The sequence below is a fragment of the Pithys albifrons genome, chromosome 2 (assembly GCF_047495875.1).
Source record: "Pithys albifrons albifrons isolate INPA30051 chromosome 2, PitAlb_v1, whole genome shotgun sequence".
NCBI classification, from domain to species: Eukaryota; Metazoa; Chordata; class Aves; order Passeriformes; family Thamnophilidae; genus Pithys; species Pithys albifrons.
Window position 1 is genome coordinate 52,280,821 of NC_092459.1, and position 22,780 is coordinate 52,303,600.

The 22,780-nt window shown below is 36.4% G+C and overlaps 1 protein-coding gene across 2 annotated transcripts in view; it reads left to right on the plus strand.

Annotated features, from left to right (window-relative positions):
* NKAIN2 (sodium/potassium transporting ATPase interacting 2) overlaps nt 1-22,780 on the plus strand; it is a 559,103-nt gene that overhangs the window by 228,163 nt on the left and 308,160 nt on the right. For both annotated transcript variants that reach the window (XR_011697137.1, XM_071548996.1), the window contains exon 2: nt 21,597-21,734. Coding sequence is in view for 1 of the 2 variants with exons in the window: in XM_071548996.1 (XP_071405097.1) it covers nt 21,597-21,734 (138 nt within the window). In the remaining variant the exon portion in view is untranslated. The remainder of the gene's footprint in view (nt 1-21,596; nt 21,735-22,780) is intronic.

The following is a 22,780-nucleotide window of genomic DNA, read 5'->3' on the forward strand; positions in this document are numbered from 1 at the left end:
AAGAGGTATTTGCCCCAGATGACAGGTTTAAAAAGCCTGCTGGCATACTTTAATACTTCTCAAAGCATTATCATCCTTCCTTGCAAAACAGCTATAGTCTCAAAAACAGAAGAAAACTTACACATAAGGTAATTTCAGTTCTCTTATGGAATTTCTCTAAGTAGATTATATGTATAAAATATAGTAACATGTATTAGATGCAGTCAGTGGTACTTAAAACTCACATTTACTTCATACATTCATTTCCCATATTTCTTAATTTTTTACATTATTTTTCCTAATACATTATTTTTCCTAAAATGATATTCTGAGTATGCAAAGGTATGATGACTAGGTAAAGAGGAAAGACACTGAAGTAGTGGCATCATTGAGGGCAAGTCTGCAAGACTGCAAGGGAATTTAATAGGTGTCAGTTTTTCTCTGATCTCCCTGATAGCCAGAGCACTCTTCAGCGCACATGTGACTCAGAACCACCACAGCATAATCTTGTCTTTTCCTAATGTCATTGCTTGGAGCCCTGGGAGAGGGTTCATACAGAGTATATATGAAGACTGTGAGTTGTTATTAGTACCTGGACTTATTGCTGGACAATCAGAAGGTCATAAAGGACAGACCAGGATCAAGGCTATTGTGACAGTGATGGTTTAAGACCAGTGATTTAGATGACCTGCCCGTCACTGCAGTTGGTCAGATTTAATGTCTACATATCAATCCTTTCACTTCAAGTCAGAAAAGTCATGTTGAAACACCTGGGCTTTCATGGAAGTAGCAGTGTGTCTCAAAGAAATCTGGACTGCAAGTGTCAATGCAGCAATAGGATCAAAAATGTTTCAATTAATCTTCTGTGCTTGCTAAAGCAGTGGGTTAGACCTGCTTTAGGAAACTTTGAGAAAGAGATTAGGAATATTTTGGCTACCCTCTTTCAAACCTATGGAATTAAAAAAAAAAAATTTATGTATTGAGAAACTGTTTCTGAAACACTTGACTGTGGGTTTACCAAAGTTTCATCAACACCGAGGTACAATTACACAATGACCTTATTACAAAAAAGATTATTAAAAATTTGTCATTTTTAATTTATATAAATTTTATACCAGAGAAGAACACAATCCGGTATATGCTGATCTCAGGAAGAAGCAGAATTGAAAACTCTTTCCGTGGTGTGTCACTCCAAACTAGAAAGAGGTTTTGTTTTGGTTTTTTTTTTCACTGTAAGGTATTTTCTTCATCAGTGAAGGGAAAAAAAGTTATAAAATCTGTTGTCTTCAAAAGAAGAGTAAAACAGAATTTTCTTCTGTTCCCTTTTGAGATGTGAAGTTAATTTTGTTGCTCCTTTTCTGGAAGAGCAGAGACAATAATATGCACGGTATAAGAATTACAATTATCCTCATTCTTGCAGTTCTGCAAGTTGTTAGAGTGATCTGTATCCAGAGAAGTAATCCATAAAACCCATTCAGAAACAAAAGAAAAAGAGCTATTTCCAATCACAAAACTTCAGTCTGTCAAGAAAAGCACTGCAAAATTATCTAATGGTTATGCCAGAGATTTTTTTTATCTCAGCTCTTTCATGAGTTTGTGAGTTTGCTTTTTTCTTTTGTTTGTAACAGTAATGTTTTCAATCTCTTCTTGTCTTTTCTCCTTGAAGAATAATACTCATCTACAGTTTGACCTTTTGCAAAAGAGCTTTGTTACCTATAAACTGTTTTCTCTCCCTGCTACTTTCTCCAGAGTGACAGCTCTCTGGAAAATGTATTGCTTCCTTCCCAGGCTATCAGTACTAATCCAGTCAGGGACCCCCACTCATTACTAAGACATATGGAAGCTGCTGGAGACATTTAAGGTGGAACATGCTTCACCCTGTTGATAGTTTCTTTGTTTGGCATGTGGAAATGATCTCTGATTTATCTCATTCAAAGTTCTGCCTCTGGAATTGGCTTATAACACACGATGCCAAAAAAGAGATCATACACATGGCACCTGAACAATCGGGTTAGTCTGAGCAAAGTTGGATGAATTGATTCTTTCAACTTGATTGTGAATATTTTGTTAAATTATTATTGTAACTGGTGCACTATGACTGCAGCATGCCTGAGAGTGTTGTTTGGGCTTCCTTTGCCTGAAATAAAAAAGATGAAGAGCTGGCCTTATGTGGTGTCATAGGGTATTGTGGAGAAAATCAGATACAAGGTTACTGGATGAGATTCAAACAGAGCCTGTCCTCCATGCAAGGCACAAGGAGTGCAGCATCCTTGACAGAGTACTTTGCAATAACAGCATTGGTATGAAAAGTACTTTTGGCCAATTAAGTTTGATAGATCTAGTATACTGAAATTCATCACAACAGAGAAGTTTAAATAAAGGGTGTGTCCAGATTCCTCTTTATGTTTAAAGTTACAAGGCCTTATCTGTGATAAATTCTATGAACAGAAAAAGAAATGTTGTTAGCTGTCTATATTTGAAAACATTTCATGATCTCGTACAGCTGCATTTAAAAATATATCAAAACCACACTAATAGTTTTTGAGCATTGCACAGAGCAATCACATATAGATTTTTCTGATTGCAGATTGAAGGTTGTTTTATGTTTATGTACAAGTCTGATTTTGATTTTGTTTTGTTTGGGGTTTTTTTCCTGTTGTTTAATCTTGTCATTTGGGGCCATTATGAGATAATATGCTGTCATGTTTTTTAAATGTCAGAGCCAGAAGTATTTTATTTTAGCTGAAGTTTTTTTTTGTTGGTTGGTTTTTGTTGGTTGGTTGGTTTTTTTGGTTGGTTGGTTTGTTTTCTTTGGGGGCAGGGAGAGATGGGTTTAGGACTCGACTAATTAAAAGCAATTTGTTTTCATGATCTGAATGAAGTGGTTTTGCCAGATGCCTAAGATACCTCTGAGATTAAGGCAGAAATTTGTCGCATCATCCAGGAAATCCTTATCAAAATACAGCTTGGATCTCTGGCGGCACTGAGTGTATCATTTGATAAGTGAGTCCCATTTTCTTCTCCGCACACCAGTCCTTTGTAGCAAAGGACATTTATTAAGGAAACAGATGGGGAAACATCAGTTATCTTTTGTGCCTTCTGTTTTCTATAAAGGCCAGCAAGAATAGACAAGCTCAACCAAAATAATAGAAGGCTTCATAGAATAAGTCAAGTAAGTCAGGATAGAATAGATTCATTGTGGCTCCAATAGCACTATAGTTCCTGAGAAAAGAACAAATGTTTTTCATGTAGGTTAGTAAAGCAGCTCAAATTCTGAAAAAATACAGAATATATTTTTCAAAGCAATTTTAATGAATGAAATTACTTGTAGTAATACAAGCTGTTATGCTGTGTATACATGTAACTGGTATAAACCATTTCTAAAGAATTTTAAAAATTGAAAGCCTCAGAGATGCTGAACTACCTGCAGTTTTTATGAATTTCTGCAGAAATATTCAGTAATTATAAAAATCCTAAGAAAGTTATTTTTTATCAGAATCATAATCATTAAGAGCAACGTTTTTAGTCCAATAAATAGCAGTAACTCAGGTCTAATTTGTTTGGGTTTGTCCTTGCCTTGTGGTGGGCTGACCTTGGTCAGCTGCCCTGTGCTCACACTGCTGTTCTCACTCCCCTTCCTCAACAGAACAGGGGGAAAAAAAATAAGGTGAAAAATCCAGTGGGCCAAGATAAGGGCAGGGAGATCATTCAGCAATTATTGCCAAGGAGAAATCAGGCACAATTTGGGGAAGAAAATAGCTTAATTTATTGCCAATTAAAGTGGATTTGAATGGTGGGAAAAAAAGCCCTAAACATTTCACCCTGGCCCCCACTTTTTTCCCAGGCTCAACATCATTCCTTCATTCCCAGCTTTTCTGCCTCCCCACCCTGACTGGTGCAGAAGGATGGGGAATATGGGTTTGGGATCAGTCCATGACAGACCCCACTCCTGGGTTTATGCTGTTTCCCTGATGCAGCCTGGACACTTGAGTGACTTCAGGGAACTCTGTCCAGGCGCATGGCACACCTCCTCCTCCCCTCCATCCTGGGACTCTCAGGAATGTTTCTTACACTTTTTTTCTGTCACTCATTGTTCTTGGGCAGTGTTCTGCCCATCCTCACACCTGCTGTCCCTGAGGTGCCATCATCATGTCTGGGGTGCTCAGCTGTGCCCTGTATGTTGGAGCCAGGTGGAGGTGGCCATGCCTGGCACAGGGAATTCCCTCAGTGCCTGGGCACCCACACCCAGCACAGGTTTACAAGTGAAATGGGAGTTAATTAACAGTACTAGCATGAAAACAGTATGAGTTAGAGACAGTTTTTCACCTGAGCTTTGTTTGTGGCTGGCCTTCATACTTCTGATAGCTGTGAAGCTTTTAATTTTGTTCACTAATGATGTGTTTCTTAATTGATGGGGTAGAGTTAAAGACATAAAAAGGTTATCACCAAAATCTGAGGGGATTTCTCATAAAAATCCTCTGAGAAAAGTATAAGAAAGGTGAATAATGTCAGTTTAATATGACTTCTATTTTTTGAGACAGTCTCTGCTATATACATGCATGGAATTACAATAGGTTATCCAGATTTAGTAATGAAATGCTTCCCTACCAGGTATTGCACAGTCACAGAAACTTGTGTTAGGCAATGTTCCATAAAACAAGCTCTGGCAGGACAGCATGGAGTTCTTCACCTCTACATAGTGCCACCCGTGAAGGACAGAGCAAGGAGCACAGTGACATGAAGGAACAGCAGAAGAAACACATTGAAAATTAAAAATATCACATTAGCACACACCATCACATCAAAAATCTTTCTGAGTCTTAACATTATCTCAAATATTTGAGCAAAGGAAGGTAATAATATTTTTCTACATTGTGCATGTAATTTTTCATATTATGACTATGTTGAGATATCTGATGAGGTTATCCCTCAGGCAGTATTATTAGGTTGCCTGATATGGCAGTCATAATATAGAATAATATAATATAGAATAATATACATGTAGAATTGTTTTTTACATTATCTATGTTAACAAACCAAATGGATAAAAAAATACAGAGAAAAGAAGTGCAAATTTGGAAGACCATATTATACATATATGTGAGTAACCTTTTTTGCAAATACTGTCAGCCTAGTTCAGCTTGCATGTTGCCCTGAAAGAGCAGGAAAAGAAGGTTGAGTGCTTACCTTATTATTTTCTGTGTCCAGATTTGAGTTGTTTTCATTCATTATCTGTTTACCATTGGTATCACTGTTACTTTCCAGGGCAATGAAGTTATTGTATAATTGCTACAGTAATGTGGTTTATCTATGCAACTGACTACATACTGCTTGTGGTTTTTTGTTATCTCTAGTCACTTCCCTTTGTGGATTGACAAGAATAATATGCTGTAGTTGTGATTTGGTTTGGTTTTATTTTTTTTGTTTGTTTGTTTTTTTCTTTCTAAGAAGGTATGTATTGTGTAGCATAAAGTATTTTTACAAAGTCAGAAAGACTAGAATTCTTATCTATCTGAATCTCAAGGAAACCATGCAAAGTTCTAGAAAACTCCTTTATCCAACCTATTTGCCATCATCATTAGCACAAAAATAAATTCATATTCATTCTTAATCTGTGGCCCACGGCAAACAGATTACTAGCTTAGGTATGGAAAATAGTAAATTTTAGATTTCTTGTCTGGGAAGACTTACAAAGAATGGTTTTCTGCAGTCTTGGGTGCATTGTCCACCACTCTTTATTTCAGTTTCAAAGCAGAACTTGAATCACGTACCTTTAGAGACAGTTATTCATCAGCACCCAAAATTGTGTCAGATTCACCTTCTGTTTTATAACTTAGTAAGGTGTAGCTTTTTTACTGGCCAACATTCAGTGGTTGGCAGGTGGCTGATCAACCATGCAGTGGAGTTTTCCATCTGCCTTTCTGTTCTTCCTATCCAAGACTCACAGAATATTATTTTCTCCTCAAATATTACACTTTAAGCTTGCAAAAGACTTTTTATGTCTTATGCTTCAGCTTTCATGATGTGGCACTAATCCACTATGTCTGAGTAATACTTTTTCATTTGAAAATAAGACTGGTTGATTTGTTATTACCGTGACATTATTGAGTGGGGGTGTATCCTGAGAGAGCTGCCAGTTGTGTCACCTCTTGGTTCTATGCTAGTTAGTGCTCGTCCCATTAAGGGGCTAATTAAAACAAGGAAGTTTTCATATTTTGGTTGTTTTTAAAGTGTCAGCAACACCATCAACTTATCCTAATGTACCTTACAGTCTTACATTTTTTCATGGCATACATTATTACAGCCAGATAATAATGCAAGTAACAGATGCTTATTAGAAATGGATAGGTGTCCCTTTTCAGGTTCTTGATAACAAAAGGAAGGTGTTACCTAACAGTTGTTTTCAGTGCAAACAAAGGCTGTCTACTTCACTGATCAGGACTGAGCACATTAATTATTCTCCATGGTGGAGTATTCAGCTGGGTGAATTTTGGTAGATCTCTAGCCTATTTGTTCTTCAAGTCTTTATTTTTAAAACTAAGATAATGGTGTTTCGTGTCCTTTTACAGCAGTCTTTGCATAAAAGGCACAGTAACAAAATTCCAAATTTTATTTTATTTTTTTAAGCTCACTAATGACCACAGAGGATCTGAACAATTGAAGAGGAATGGCTTTGAAAAAAAAAACCAACAAAAAAACCCCAAAACAAAAACAAAACAAAACAAAAAAAAAACCAACAAAAAAAACCCAACCAAAAAAACCCCCCAAAACAAACAAAAAAACCCCAAATGGATAAGGAGTTTTAAATAAAGGAAGTGATTTCATTTCTATATTCTCCTAATTCTTGGTCTTTGCCATTAGCCACTAGAGACCAACTTTCTACAGGACTTGAAAGAGATTACTGTCCTCCAGAGTTGCTGAAAACTAAATGGGGGATGTCTCCAAAATTATTGTGTTTAAAATTCATTTTTTCACTAATTTTAGGCATTATGATTTTCGATTATATTGGTTTTGTTCTTGAGCCAGTTTAAATCTTAACACTTCAAACTTCAAAAGTCTGAAGGCCTAATATTCTGTGACTTAAGTATAAGTATTCTTGTATGCTTTCAATGGGCATAATTTTAATCAGATTTGTGTTTTCACAGTCATATAATTGCCATTTAACAAACAAAAGTAAACCTGTATTTCAAATGGAAGATAAAAAAGCCATATTAGATCAGAACAAAAGATGACCCAAGCACAGGAACCAGCCTCAAGGAGCAGTTGCCTAGTGAACAGTACAGGACCCTGTAGAACATGACCATTCCTTCAATTTACCCTCTCAGCTTTCAGCAATCAGTAATTATGAGACTTCTTAAACTAAAGGCTCTGGCAAGACCATAATTTTTATCTGCTATCAATGGACTAATTTCCCATGAAATTATCTGATTTTTTTCTGCCAAACCCACAAAAGCCTGTGAAAATATATTTCCTAGTTCTATTATTCATCCTATGGAAATAGATTTTCTCTTTTTTTTTTTTTCCTTTTCAGTTTTTCTCACTTCATTGCAGCCAGCTGCCTGTATGGCTAGTGCTAGAAAAAGTAATAAAGCTTGTTCCTTTCTTATTTACTTTATATAATCCTTGATTTTAAAGAGTTTTCCATATCCCTCTACAGCTCTCTATTTACTGACTTCAAGAGTCCTAATTGGTTTAGTTTGTCCTCAGTAGAAATCTTCCACTCTTCTGATAATCCCTGTTATATTTCTTTGTACTTTTCCAGCTTTACTGTATGTGCTGCTACAAGTGCAGCGCTCTCTTCAGTAGTGCAGTTTTCTGTTTCATTGCCCACTTTTTCCTAAAGTTTTCTAAATGTGGGGTTTGTTTATCATCAAGATGACATTTTATGCTAATTGTCTGGAATTATTGTATAATTTCCTAAGTAGTAATAGCTAATTTAGAACAATTCACTGTGTATGTTAAATATTTTTTCCCAAGGAGGTACAGAATTTTGTACTTATCAGGACTTTATTTCATGTGCCATTTTGATACCTAGTCATTCAGTGCTTTAATATCCTCTTCAGCAATATCCTGGGAATTTTAATATTGTCTACCTTGCAAATTTGAATAGTCCTAGAATTTCAGCACTTCTCCATATAACCTTCTCTTACAACATGCTTTCTTCAAGTGTTCAGCATTGCTGAAGCTTTATGAAAGAACTTATGCTGAGAAGCTTCAGTCACTGATTCTTAACATCTGTTAGCAAAAGTAGTGTTGATTCTCCCACAGCTAATTGTGTCCATAAAAAAAAAATTTTTCCCAATCTAACCTAATTGTAATCCCCAATAAAGAAAGAGTAGAAATTGGTTGAATTGCATTCAACATAAAATAAAATATTCAGAAATATTTAAATAAGATAGGAAATTAATAATTAGAGCAAGTCAATGAAATCAACAGTTCCCAGTGTCTTCATTTTGAGGCCGGAATTTAAATACTGCCTAGATGTGTTACTCTGAAATTTAAAGACTTTGTCTGAATCCACTGGGGCACCTGTGGCAGTCCCTGGAACAGCATGCAACCTAGCAGTCTATTCCTGGACTATCACAATTATTGATTAATTTAGAATAATTATGGCTCTTTTAAATGAAATGAATGGGTGGATCAGATTCTGGTTTTCTCACCTGGGTTCCTGCACTTATATCATATCTGCCTCTGGAGGCCTTCATAGACATACACTTTCATCCAATATACCAGAAATTTGCTGGTGGTTCAATACCTAAAATGTAGATAGGGTATTAATTTAGGTGGATTGGACCTCTGCTTTCTAAATAGAAGTTATGACTGGGATGGGTCAGTGTCTTCTTTCCCAGGATAGTGTCATTACAACAAGAAGGCCTATTTTCTTAGTTGAGAGTTTTACAACCACATGTGGGGTAAAACTTGATAAGCAGATGATGAAGGAAGAGTCTTGCAGTTTAGCAACATTCATCACAGCAGGGAAGGCAGTTCCACCTAGAGGAGGGCAGCTATGCAGGTTAGGGGTTCCTACCTGAGCTTCTCACAAAGCGAGAACATGGAACATCACTTTAAAGATATTATCCATGCTGTCAAACTTTGTCAGCTCTTGACAGGAATCTGAGAAATCTTCTAGCACTTTGGTTCGTTTCCCAGTGTACAAGGCTGTCTTTATCCTGAAGTTTTATTTTTTGGCATGATTTTCTTTGTATAGTGAGATATGTTGCAGGAAAATTAGATGGCTCCTGGTTTTTCTTCATATTTACCCTATGTGCACAAACTTTATCTATTCCTTCTTCTCTCCAGTGCAGAAATACCTGTCAATAGTAAAGCATCTTGAATGGGCATTGATCCTTTCTTTCCTTGGCTGAGGTAACAGAACAGCAGGGATGAAAGAGGTTGATTTTGCGTAGAAAGAAGGTAGTTCTCACTAACCTAAGTTCTTTTTTCACCTAACTGCATTGTTTGCCAGGGAGGTCTGTTTCCCATATCTTCTTTGTAAATGAAGTTCTAATCAGTATGCCATCAGCCTAGAAATAAACCACAGGGTAAATCATTGCCACAGTCAAAACAGTGCCATGCAACACAAAGCAAGAACCAGCAGGCTATTTCATAAAGGTATGCTGTTGCTTTAGCAGAGAAGCAGAATGCACAATGTTATCAGATAATCTTCTTGAGTTAAAAATACTCTTTCTAGAGAGGTCACCTATACCACTAGGAAATGCTCAGGCATTTGGTGTTAATCTATTTTTTCCTATTGTTTCATTAATGCTGGGAGACTTCTTTGAAAAAGACATTGCAGTTACCCTCAAGTCATTGTATCAAATGCTGCTGTCTAGCAAGGGTTAGAAAGTCTGCAGACACGCATCATTTAAAACATTGACTAATGTTTATAGGAAGAAAGCTCCTCTGTTAGATATTCTGTACAACTTTAAGATATGTAATATGGAATTAAATTGAATCTACACAAAATTGGTCAAAAACCATTATAAACACCTGTTTTTTTAACTGGTTATTATTGGATACAAGACTGGCTTTTTTGTAAATTTTTGTAAATTGGAGGAAGTAATTTACTGATGAGACAAAGAATTTAAAAGGCTAGATTTAAGCAGCAACAAATAGGTTTAATCCTAAAACTGTCAGGTGATTTTTTTGCTTGGTTTTGGTTTTGGTTTTGTGCTGGTTTTTCTGTTGTTGGGTTGGTTGGTTGGTTGGTTGTTTTTTTTTTTTCCTACTAGTCACTGTAGAAGACTCTGGCTCAGGCAATGTAATTTGCCTTTCATAGTCTATCACAAGGCTCATGATTATTTCTTACAACAAAATATTCAGTGCAACAAATTAGTACATTCTGCTGTGTTGGTTGGGCTGCATTCCAATTCCTGCCTTAGTGATGCTGGCTGCCTGCAGCACTGCCAGCACAATAATTATTGCTGTGTTTTCTGGACCTCGTGAAACCAGCAAGGTGATCACCCCCTTGGAACAGCTGGGATTATAAAGTATGGAAAAGTGGAAAGAAATTGCTACAACTCTGTGCTATCTTGCCAGCAAGTGCCACTTGAATGATGACAGCTATTGGCAGGGTTAGGCCTCTGCTGGAGGAGAGCTCACAGCAGTTCTAGATTATAGCTTTTGCTTCTTCCAAGGGGAATTACTGTGGGCACTGAAATAAAGAAAGCAAATTGGAAGGTGGAGAAAATGAAGATTTGAAGGCAAATGTAGAAGGGGGGATGATAATCTTTGACAATGAAACAATTTTTTGTTTACTGTATGAGATTGGCTTCCTTATGAAACAAAAACTTCCACAAACACCATCATGTCAGCCATGCAGGTTTGTTAGGCAGCCTTCTCCAGCCTTCCTCACAAAGTTAAGGTACCAACTGGTGTCAGGCAGTGATGTCATTCCTGTTCCAACACAAAGAAGTATACTACTATTTATCAGGATTTTACCCTGTGAAATACAGAAGTTTAAAAAGTCTTATTTTAGGTTTTGAGCAATATTGTCATTATTAAAATACCTGCAGAGAAAGTGCTGCGGTGCTGAAGTGCCTAGTTTGGATAAACAAATGGGTTTAATCCAGGACACAACACTAACCTTTGCATGGAATAAACACCCAGTAAAAATCAGAATTTACCATCAAATTAGTTGATGTCAATTATCTCCATGTAAATCAGAGAAATATTATTGACTGCAATAAATAGTTGTGCAAATAAGCAGCTCAATGATATACATTGTTAGTATCTTTGCTTCTTTTCCAGTGTTTCCCTTTTGTTTGAAAATATTAATTTTAATCCAATTTTTTTTCTGGACAATCTGTTTGTATGAAAGTGGACATTTTGATACCATTCTTATCATCAATGGCACCTATTAGCCCTATATAATATAACTACTGCCTTGTGTGTTTAGTTTTTTTGTCAGAATCTTGCATCTATCCTTTTCTTTGTCTCTCACATTTTAACTTTTCAGTCTAACAGACTGGGAGTAGAGTTTTGTGATTCACTAACTCTTAAACTGGAACTTTATTATAGTTGTTCATTTTTCCATACTAAAAAGAGTTCTATACATGGTATGAGTGCATTTGTCATTTCAGATGAGCTTTGTATTCATTACATTTGTCATCAGGGCTAGGGAAAAGGAATGGTCAGTCTGCTTCTTAATTTTATTATAGCTTAATGTTGGAAAATGCAAGAGAATGAGACTGTAATTTGTACTACTTATATTACAGAGGGTGTGCTTTCCCAAAGCAGGTGATAGGTTTTGTATTTTTTTCCAAACAGAAGGCTTAGGGTCCCACCTACTTAAACATATTGTTTCGTAAAATCAGGAAAAAGAGCTTTGTGTTTTCCTTGAAGTGTTTCATGGGGGCAGCGTCTGACTGATTCACTTTATCTGTCCACAGGACTTGGAATGGGGAACCCTAACCCAGTTGCCCAATGACCTGGAGTTTTTCTGTAAAGACTGTGACAGCACTGAGTGGTTCATATGTTGCCATTTTCCCTATAATAATTTTCCTATGCAGATTGAATAAAAGTGGTGAAATACTGCAAATTGCTGCAAATTGGCTAGCTTTAATCAACAATCCTTGAGTTGAACTGAATTTTTGAGTCTTGAACTAGCCTGTGAAAATATCGTCTTTTCTATATATATAAAAAAATCGTGACACTTTGGATAGAAATTTATATTTGTGAAACTGGGTTGTAGACAACTATCAGAATTCCCCACCTGCTGTTCAATTTAAATCTGGGAATTGGGAACACCAGACATCTGGAAGATGAGATCTGAGACCTGGTGCTTGTCCCTGGGAATCTGGTGTAGAGACAAGATGACAAGTCTCTCTCTAAAGTAGCCATGCTGCAGAGAAGATGCATTGCTTCCTTCAGCACTGCTTGGAGTTCCCTAAGCATGGGTGGCTTTATGCATGGGTAATAGGCAAAGCTTAGCAGGAAGAAACTTTTCTGTCTATAACTGATGTCACTTATCTCTCTTCTGTAAAGTGATCTACATAGCTTAAATATCAGTTTTCAGGTTATGCCAAGGCATGAGAACTCAGCAGGTGCTTCACATATTATATATAAGAATAATGAGCAGAAGCATCTTAAGAGACAGCTTTTGCTAAGGTCAGAGAAAGCCATCACCCTGCTTATCCAGATTTAGTTGTGCAATGAGAGACTACAAAACAAGGGGCCCTCTGTGTCTTACAGTTCTGACATGGATTAGTTGTAATTCTCTCTCTTGCTTTGTATTCAGCATGTTCTTATATGCCTGAATACAAGTAAAACCACCGTAGTGACTCTAGAATGGCCATTTTCACTTGATGTAGTCCTCCGATTCCAAATGTCCAATTCTTATTATAAAATTCAGTACTGATGAGATCATGGGTGATCCCTGCCAATACCACTCAAAATTATTTCGCTAATAAGTTTTCTTCCAGATGTACCTTTCCTGCTGAGGAGTATAGACTAATTTTTTTTTCTGTTCTTATAAGGTAATTTTTTTTTTTTCATGTATTAAGCAAGATTCTATTTTGAGCTAAGGAAACATACAGAGAATATAGTTTCACTACCTGAAGCTATCTTAGATACATCCTTTTGTCAGTTCCATAACATTATCACATCTTTGTTTATTTTACAAATGCAATATAGTGTAATTTGAATCACTGTGTAGAAACTAGTTGTATCTTTGTGAATGAAATCAAGACCTGTTTTATTGTTAAATATTTCCATAAAGACAGGAACAATCTGAAAGTATTTGATAAGTCTAATCTTTCTGATTGTTCTCTGAATGCTTGATTTTGCCTTCAGGCTTTACTGCAGGCAAGTTCATATTATTCAACTATAAGTTATTACCAAATATTAATTCAAAAGTATTTTTACATTCAGAATTGTTTCAAGCTTTCTCAGTAGTGTCAATGAAATTAAATTTTTCCACCTTAAATGTGTGAGTTCCAGTGCTTCAATGTTCTTGCTAGAAGAATGATGTGAAAGATTGAGAGAGAGAGGGAGGGAGGAAGGAATAAGAATGAGGCAGAGAGATGAGAGGGAACTCCTAAGAGATCAGTCTAGATTTTCCCATTGTCAATAGCAGAATGGATGAATATAGGGTTGAGTATGTCGTCAGTTATGAACTTATTCCCACCAGTGGTCACTAACCCATCTATCATGATCCCACCTCTGGCCACAGTCACAGTTAGCTTGCTGCTACATGCCCTAGCTGAGTATTTTGTGTTATAAAATTATTTTGGTTTTAAGGTAAAAATCAACCTCATAACTTGAGGTTTTTCAATCTATCAGTTTGAGAGTGAACCATGTTTATGCACATCTTTCTGGTTATGGTGGAGTGAAAATAGTGCACAAATTGTTCTTAAAAGTGTTTATGAACAGGAAATAAAGTACTTTACAGGGATTAAAACTTTTAGCACCTCTTGCTTAAAGTTCATCCCGTAGCTGAACTACTAACTTCTTGATAGTCTCAAGAAGTAAACAGAACAGTTTACATGAGACTGATTTTTCAAATTGTCTTCCAGACATGCAAAAGTATGTGGTTCTGACACATCTAACTCTTGCTCCTGGTGGGCAGCCAAAACCAAGAAACTCTATTGTCTTCAAACCTATACATAAACAAACACATGCACACACACACAAAAAAAAATTGCTCTAACATGATGTTAAGATTTGTAGTATGAACTTAAGACTCTAATCCATTTAAGCAAGTCATTGGGATCAAGTGTGCATTTGCATACAATGACGAATGAAGTGTTCTGCTGGTTTCAAGACCATTGAAATCCACTATACCTCACAAATTCTGAATTTTGTTGTTAATTTATTAGCAAAAGTCACTTTGGTCTTGTACAGTAAAAATTACAGCCATCTAAGACATGATTATCTCTACAGTGGTCTGTAGCTATATAAAAAAGTCTCTATGAATTCAACTATTTACTACAGGTTTCAAAATTTTAAGTTTCTTAAATGCAACTCTTATTTAATTATATTTTAATCATTATTCTAGCAATATTTTTCCTATAAGGTTAGTCTAAAAATAATTTTAGGAAGCATTATTAAAAACACCAAATAATTTATTGCAAAATTAGGACTTCCCCAATGTTTTTTCCTGTAATTCATCTTTTTTGTGAGATTTAGTGTATATAACTTGTGTGAGAAAGTATTTTTCAATATTAGAACTCATTGATCTAGCATTTTTCCAGCAATTACCTCTTTTTTTTTTTTTTTCTGCCTGCTCACTCAGCAGGTGATTCTTTCAAGGAAGTACTTGAAAGACAGGGATTTGATTTTACTATGGAGTCAATGCATTTCCCTGTATACATGATGGAGTTTAAATGTATATAAATCATTAATATAATATCCTAAATATCTGTTCAATGTGCAGTAAATAATTTTTATTTAAACCAACTGTCAGCTTCACTAGCTTAAATTTGACTATAATCTTTCTTTTTTCCGTGTCATGAGTAATAATAACTGAAGTGTTATTTAGATAACAGCTCTCTGCTTCTCCCTACTACATAAAAGAAAACATACTGTAGAAACCCTGTATTTACCATTTTTTCATTCTTTCTGTGTTCAGTTAGGGAAGGCAGCAGCTGAGACTTAGAATGCACTCTGTCTCTGTGGAGTGTTCTGCTGTCCTTAGTAGGTCACAGCAGAAATCCACTTATGCACAAGACGATGCAGTAATGTGGTCCTACACAGGATTTTTAAAAACTGTGATTACCTTCTTATCAGGTGTGGTGAAGGTCTATTCCTTCTTTTAGCAGCATCAAATGGATTAAGGACAGGGGCTTAGTATTATGTATGTGATTCCTTCAAAGAACCAATGGACAAGTGAAAACTAATTCCTTCTTGATTTTAACTTGAATTACCTGTGCTTGTGATAGTTTTTATTAGATATGCTGAGGACACCATTGTGTCCACAGCTCTTCACAGAACTTCATTTTAGTTTTGCCTTTCTTCTTGCCAAAAAAAAAATCTTTTTTTTCCCTGCTGTCTTGCAGTAAACAGCTTGATTCACATGCACACTTGCAGATATGTATGTGTATTTTGTATAGATTTGACTTTCAAAATGTTAATCTGTTTTTCTGCCAAGTGACTGTGGAGAATTTGTTGAGTAACTGGGCCCTCTATCTCAGGATACTATCTTAAATTTTGATGAAAAATTAAATGAACCTCTCTAAGGCATGGCACAAATATTTGCATTTTGCCTCAAAATGGAAGTGTTGGGGGAGGGTTTGCTGGAGATACTGTATGAGATGCAGGCAGGCTTCAGCATTAGAAATTTTCATAAGCCAAAGGCCAAAAATACATGTGTTTATCTGACTCTTTTTAACTTTCTATGCCATAGAACCAAGAACTGGAAGTCATTAAAAAACTTAAACTTTAAAATACAAGCAAATTACTGGATGCTGTGGGCATCTGATACAACACAGTTTTCCTGAGAGGACTTAGTTAACGATTAGAGATTAATTTCTTTAGCTCATTCTTAGCCTGCATCAGTCAATGATGTAAATCACAGTTGTTTAATTCTCCTACATTGTAATTTAAGATAACACTCACTTCTTCCTTTGGAATGAACTGAGGGCCTGTTACCATCACTCAGCTGGTCAGTCTGTTGGTTGAGTGTGACCCTACCCCAAGCCCTGGCATGCTGAGTGCCTCTGTGCAGTGTTTGCCACCCAACAGCCATGGCTGGCTGGTCCGTACAGTCTCACCTGTCTGTGTACACCTGTGTGCACTTTAATTTGTAACAGTGCAAAGTTTAGATTTTGTATCATTGTGAGGGAGTCATGGTTCATTTTTTTTTTCAAAGAGCTTTCTGAGCAAAGGCACTTAGTCATTTTCCATTTTGGAATCTGTATTATAAATCATCTTTTGACTGGTTTCTCCTCTGTTATTCCTGTCTGGAATTCTAGTTCAATCATAAACTTTAGATTCATCTCCAAATGATTTTCATTTTCCGCTAGAAATTAAATTCTTAGATCCTTCAGTGTCAGTAACACTGTTGACCTATAAACAACCAGCCTCTTACATGAACGTGGAAATAGTTTTGACCTGACAATATATGAGTTGGTTTTATTTTGTACTTATTTTCAAAACAGTTAGCAGAAGTCTGGAAAAAAATAATGCATTGGTAAAATGGTTCTCTTTAAATAAGCTCCTCTATAATTTTATCAGTGAATACATAATCTATCTATGAGATTTTATTTATTTGGAAGCCTAAGAAGACAGTGTTGTGGGTGTTTATTTTCTAACATTAGGAACTGACTGTCCATAACCTTATATTTTGGGGTCACTGCATTGTTAAAATGGAGTTGAATTAAAATATAATTCAACTTTGCTTTTCTAATTGTACTATATTTTTTCATTTAAAGTACCCATCTTTCCTCTTTCCAATTCTTATTTTAAACTTGTTTCTAGGAGAATCATAGAATCATAGAGCAATTTGGATTGCAAGGGACCTTAAGCATTATCTAGTTCCAGCACCTCTATCAGGGTAGGACACCTTGTACTAGACCAGGTTGCTCTGAGCCCCATTCAGGCTGGTCTTGAACACCTCTGGAGATGGGGAGACCACAACGTCTCTGGGCAACCTGTTTCTGTGCCTCACCACCCTCACAGGGAAGAATTTATTCCTAATATCTAATCTGAACCTACCTGCCTTCAGTTTACGGCTATTTCCCCTTGTTCTTTCATTACATGCCCTTGGGAAAAGTCCCTCTCCAGGCTTCTTGAAAACCCCCTTTACATACTGGAAGGGTGCTCTGAACAGCCCCAACTCTCTCAGCCTGCCTTCATAGGAGAGAGGTTCCAGCCCTCTGATCAGCTTAATGGCCCTCCTCTAGACTTGCTCCAACAAGTCAGTATCTTTCTTGTGCTGGGAACCACAACCTGGATGCAGTATTCCAGGTGGGGTCTCCCAAGAGCAGAGTAGAGGGGAAGAATCACCTTTCCTGTCCTGCTGGTCATGCTTGTTTTGATGCAGCCCATGATGCAGTTGGCTTTCTATGCTGCAAGTGTGTATTGCTGGATCCTGTTGAGATTCTTGTCCACAAACACCCCCAAGTCCATTGATCCTCTCAGTCTACTCAATGGCCATCTGCTGCTTTCAAGCCATTCTCTGTCCAGTCTGTATTTCTGCTTGGGATTGCCTCAATTCAGGTGCAGCACCTTGCACTTGGCCTTATGAGGTTTGCACAGGCCCACCTTTCAAGCCTGTCAAGGTCCTTCTGGGTGACATCCCCTCCCTGCAGCATGTTGACCGCACTGCACAGCTTCATGTCAGCAGCAAACTTGCCAAGAGTGCATGAAATCCAACTGTTCATGTTAGTGACAGAGATGTTAAAATATTCCAATACCAATACTCACACCTGATGATGAAGTACAAAGAAAACAGATAATTCTATATCTATTCCTTGACTTTAAAGGTTAATATCTCTTTGTTAGTTCTTTCCTTTCTCTCTATAATATCCTTGAAACATCATTAAACATTTGAAACTCGTGGGTATGATTTGAAGGAAGAACTGCAGTTGTTTCACCAGTTGAAGTAAAGGAATAAAGAGCTTTCAAAATCAGATGGATATTTTTTCTTGCTATATAAGGAAATCCCTTATGACTCTGACATCTATGGAAGAGGAGGAAACTGCATAATACTGTTTTTAATAACTTTCGTCACTACTTTGTCCTACTTTTCACTTTTTTCCCTTTTATAAACAAAGACCAAATGAGATTTATGGGTTTTTTTTAAAAAGTAACTCATGTTGAAAGTCTGAATTATTTTTATGTGTGGATTGGTTTTATTTTCTACCCACCTTCATCTCTTTAGGAAGTGGGAATAAAGATCTAGTTCTGTCCTATACTTTCCATTTGATAAATCCATGATGCTCTTTGCTGCAGTAGTCTGATCTTCTAGGGAAGAGCAGCTGCATTTCCACAACATTTTATCTGTGCACAACCTACCAGAATGCTGCCACATATCCAACAATCTCACACACAACTGATCCTTTGGAGTGAAATGAAAAAATCTAAATAGAAAGTCTGCCAGTGGCAAATGAGAGGTTGATATACAGGGAGAGAAGTAGTGCAGAATTGTCTTCTTGCTCAGTACAGCCAGTAGTTACCCACTGCCTTGTGTGCTGTGTTTTCTGGTAGATTAACTCATCAAAAATTCAACATGACCACTAAATCTGAGGAAGTGGTTGCTTGGTATTGAATAAATTACTAGTCAGGGAGGAAAAAAAAGGTAAATTGGTGTGTGGAAAGGAAAGATTCTCTTGGGATATCCATTTCTCCAACGCAGTCCCATATGCAAGTTTTATTGGAACTGCATCTTTCACCAAGTAAAACAAAACAAAACAAAACATGATGATATATGATAGTGCAGTTTCCTTTTAACCTAAAAGTTGTAGCAGGGATATGAGTTTTTCTACTTTTCATATAATTAACAAGCATGTTGCAATTTTCCTCTATAATTGGCATACTTAACTGTATGATCTCCTGCTGTTTTAATGGTTTGCATCTTCCTTTTGTTTTTTCCATTGTTTTTTCCATTGTTTTTTTTCCTTGTTAAATCTCTACAGTTACTACACTAGAAGCTTGTACAGTCTAGACTTGTTTTGCTACTTCTTTGCTATTCTTATTTAGTTTTTAACTGATGAAAATAAGAGCTCTCTGCTCAAAGTGAGCATTTTCCCTTTGTTACCTGTTTAACAGCACTCAATGTGTAATAGTCTTTTGCTGATGTGCCTAATAGACTTCATGCTGACCTACATAATACTGCTTTATGACACATGTTGGCCTTCTTTATATATAAATGACATTATCTGTAGTCAAGGAAATATTTCTTAATGATAAACTTAGAAGCATGGGCATTATGAGGTTTCATGAAGTTCCTGATACAGCTTGATCTTCCTTTTATTTCTTCATTACATTATCACCATTAGACATGTCTTGGGTTTCTGGGAATTCTTCTATGATGTTCCTCTGCTAGGGAGAGTTGCGGGATAGCACAAATCAGCTCAAAAAAGGCTTGCATGATGTAGAAACAGAATCCCTTTCTGACAATAAATATGTAAATAAAATTATAGCTAAAATATCAAGACTGGTTTTAAATAGGATACATATCAAGACTGGTTATAAATGTGTGAAAGGGGTCTTTGTTGTAGAAGGAAATTCAATATTTAACATGAAACCTTAACACTCAAATTTAAAATGACATGGCTGGCAAACTTCCCCAGGATTATTTTGACAGTCTCTCTCTTAAAGTTCAACATATGTTGGTACGTACTATATATATAATTAACAGTCTTAACATTTGCAACGATGGTATAAATGTTGGATGTCTTTTCAAGAGAAAGTGTTCTTCCTTAATTTCAAAAAGAAATTGTTGGTGTCATGGTGGACTGTGACATGAGAACTGAAAAAGCCTCCCATAGCTGTATCATTGCAAGAGCAGTGGTGAACTGTAGTTAATTACTCAGTTGGTACTTGTTCTCAAAAGGTGTTATTTTTCAAATAAATGCAGTTGTGACACATACACTAATTCAGTTAATCCACAGTGTACCATAAACTCAGTAAATAGTCACCTGTCATTTAATGAAACTTAAATCAAGAAACAATCTGCTCACATTTTCTTCTTTTTTTTTCTTTTTTATGTATCATGTTTGCATTTTTGTTATTTTAATTATTATTGTTATTAATGATCAGTATTTTTCTTTCTTTTATTTTATTATTTTTTACATTTTCATGAAGCTCATCTATTTAACATTCCAGTTAGTGAAATACTTTGGCCACAACAACCCCATGCAGTGCTACAGGCTGGGCACAGAGTGGCTGGAGAGCAGAAGAGGAGGCTCAGAGGTGACCTCATCACTGTCTATAACTACCTGAAGGGAAGTTATAGCCAGGTGGGGGTTGGTCTTTTCTCCCAGGCACTCAGCAATAGGACAAGGGGGCACGGACTCAAGTTCTGCCAGGGGAAATTTAAGCTGGATACCAGAAAAAAATTCTTTACAGAGAGAGTAATCAGGCATTGGAATGACCTGCTCAGAGAGGTGGTGAATTCCCCATCCCTGGAGGTTTTTCAACTGAGATTGGCCTTGGCACTGAGTGCCATGATCTAGTAAATGGACTGGAGTTGGACCAAGGGTTGTACTTGATGATCTTGGAGGTCTTTCCCAACCCAATCGATTCTATGATTCTATGATTCTATGAAATAAGCTACTTAGTCTTTCTATCTAAATTCACTTTACCATTACATTGCCTTGTAATATTAACATAAATATTATTTTGTCAAAACATGCCCTTCTGCCTCTGAGTGAGTCTACAGTGCTGTATTTTGACATAATGTCCAAACACCAGTTAAGGGATATCTAATAATGGAATTCTGAACTATTTCTACTGATACTGTTAGAAATAATAATCTTATCTACCTGTTTGTAATGGTATTACTTGAAAACAGTAAGCAGCAGCCTGAGAATTTTCCCCTAATTCATTTTGTAAATTATATATCTAGAGTCTTGGCGAACAGGTTATACTTCAGGTGATGTTTGTGACAATGGAAGGAGGTAAATTAGAGTCATTATCAGTAGAACCAGGCCAAAAAGTTGTGTGCATCTGATCACAGGTAAAAGCCCACTGACAGGGTAGCTAGGATAGAGGGAAAAGGAAAAACTCAAAATACAGGGAAGTAGTGGAAGCGGAGACAGGACTAGGCTAAAGGATAGTGTTGTAAGTGGAAACAATGTAGCTGAGGTGTCATAAGCCTGTCACTTATTTTCAGCACTGATATCCTGGAACATTGTGGCATTTGCTGTTGTATATAGTAAGTAATTTCTGTTTCTCCTCCTGCAAACATATGGTCCTAGTGAACAGTTTAGTATCTTTGTAGAATTGCCCATTGGAACATTTTAGCTAATTGAATATAACCCAGTAAACAGTCAGTGAGAAATGAAGCGTTCATTAAAACGAGAAGGTGAAACAGTGCAAACCCTTTTCATTTTACTACTGACAAGTAGTTTTTTAACTCAAAATAATTATCTTGTGTATGGGAAGGGGAATTGCCCTCACATATGTTTTCTCATTTGTTCTAATCTATTTATGTTTTTGCTTTTCAATCATAGGTTTCTGTGCTCGAGAGGCAGATATTTGACTTCCTTGGTTATCAGTGGGCACCCATCCTGGCAAATTTTATACACATTATTATTGTCATACTTGGCCTATTTGGAACCATCCAGTATAGACCTCGTTACATAACAGGAGTGAGTACTTAATTTCATTTGCTTATTCTGATGTGCATGTTAAAAACAAACAAAAAAGCACTCCAAACTGTATTGCTCCTAAAGCAAAGAGAAATCTTGGTTCAATTTTCTTCTGTAACATTTTATATTAACTTACTGTGCTTTTGGGATACCTGCAGCAATCAACTGGTAACAACTGCAAAATCTGAAAGTCAATATCACCTTTAACTGCATGACAATACAAACTTTTGAAAAGTAGAGTCAGTTTAAGAAATTGCAACTTCTTCAGTATTAGAGGAATTTAGAGCTAGAGCAAATACTAGCCATAACTTTCCTAGATACACTGGACCTTCCCAAAAGAGCCATGATTTATTGTGATTACTCATTATTGTTATTAACCATTGTTGCTAGAGTGCCTATCTTTTTTGTATATGCCTCCTAGAAATTACAGTCCAACCTGAAAATGAAGTACGATGGTATGGTAAGAAATAATGGACTGAGGTCTCCATTATGAAAGTAAGAATTTGGACCTTAATTAATGCTTTTAATGCACTTTTTTTCTTATTCAGCTACCCCTCATATACAGACTCAGTATGGCTGTACTCTGGCACAATGCAGTATTAATTTAATTCTCATTTCATACTCTAGGTTAGTAGATTTTTGCCTTTTGTAGTTCTATAAAGAAAGAATAATAGCAATTCTTAAAGCCAGTGTTCAGAACACCTTTTGTTAGAAATAAATTTGCATAAAAATATTGCTGTAAAAATCGATTACTAATTCACTTAAAGCTTGTATACATTTCAGAGACAGACAGGAGTTGAAAAGATTTGCCCATACACAACCATATTTTTGTTCCAGATGATAGAATGATTTGGATTGGAAGGGAGCTTAAAGATCATCTGGTTTCAGCCCACCAGGGACACCTTCCACGAGACCAAGTTACTCTAAGCCCCACTGAGCCTCATCTTGAACACTTCCAGGAAGAGGGCATTCACCACTTCCCGTGGCAATATGTTCTAGGGTCTCACCACCCTCACAGTAAAGAATTTTTCCTAATATCTAATCTA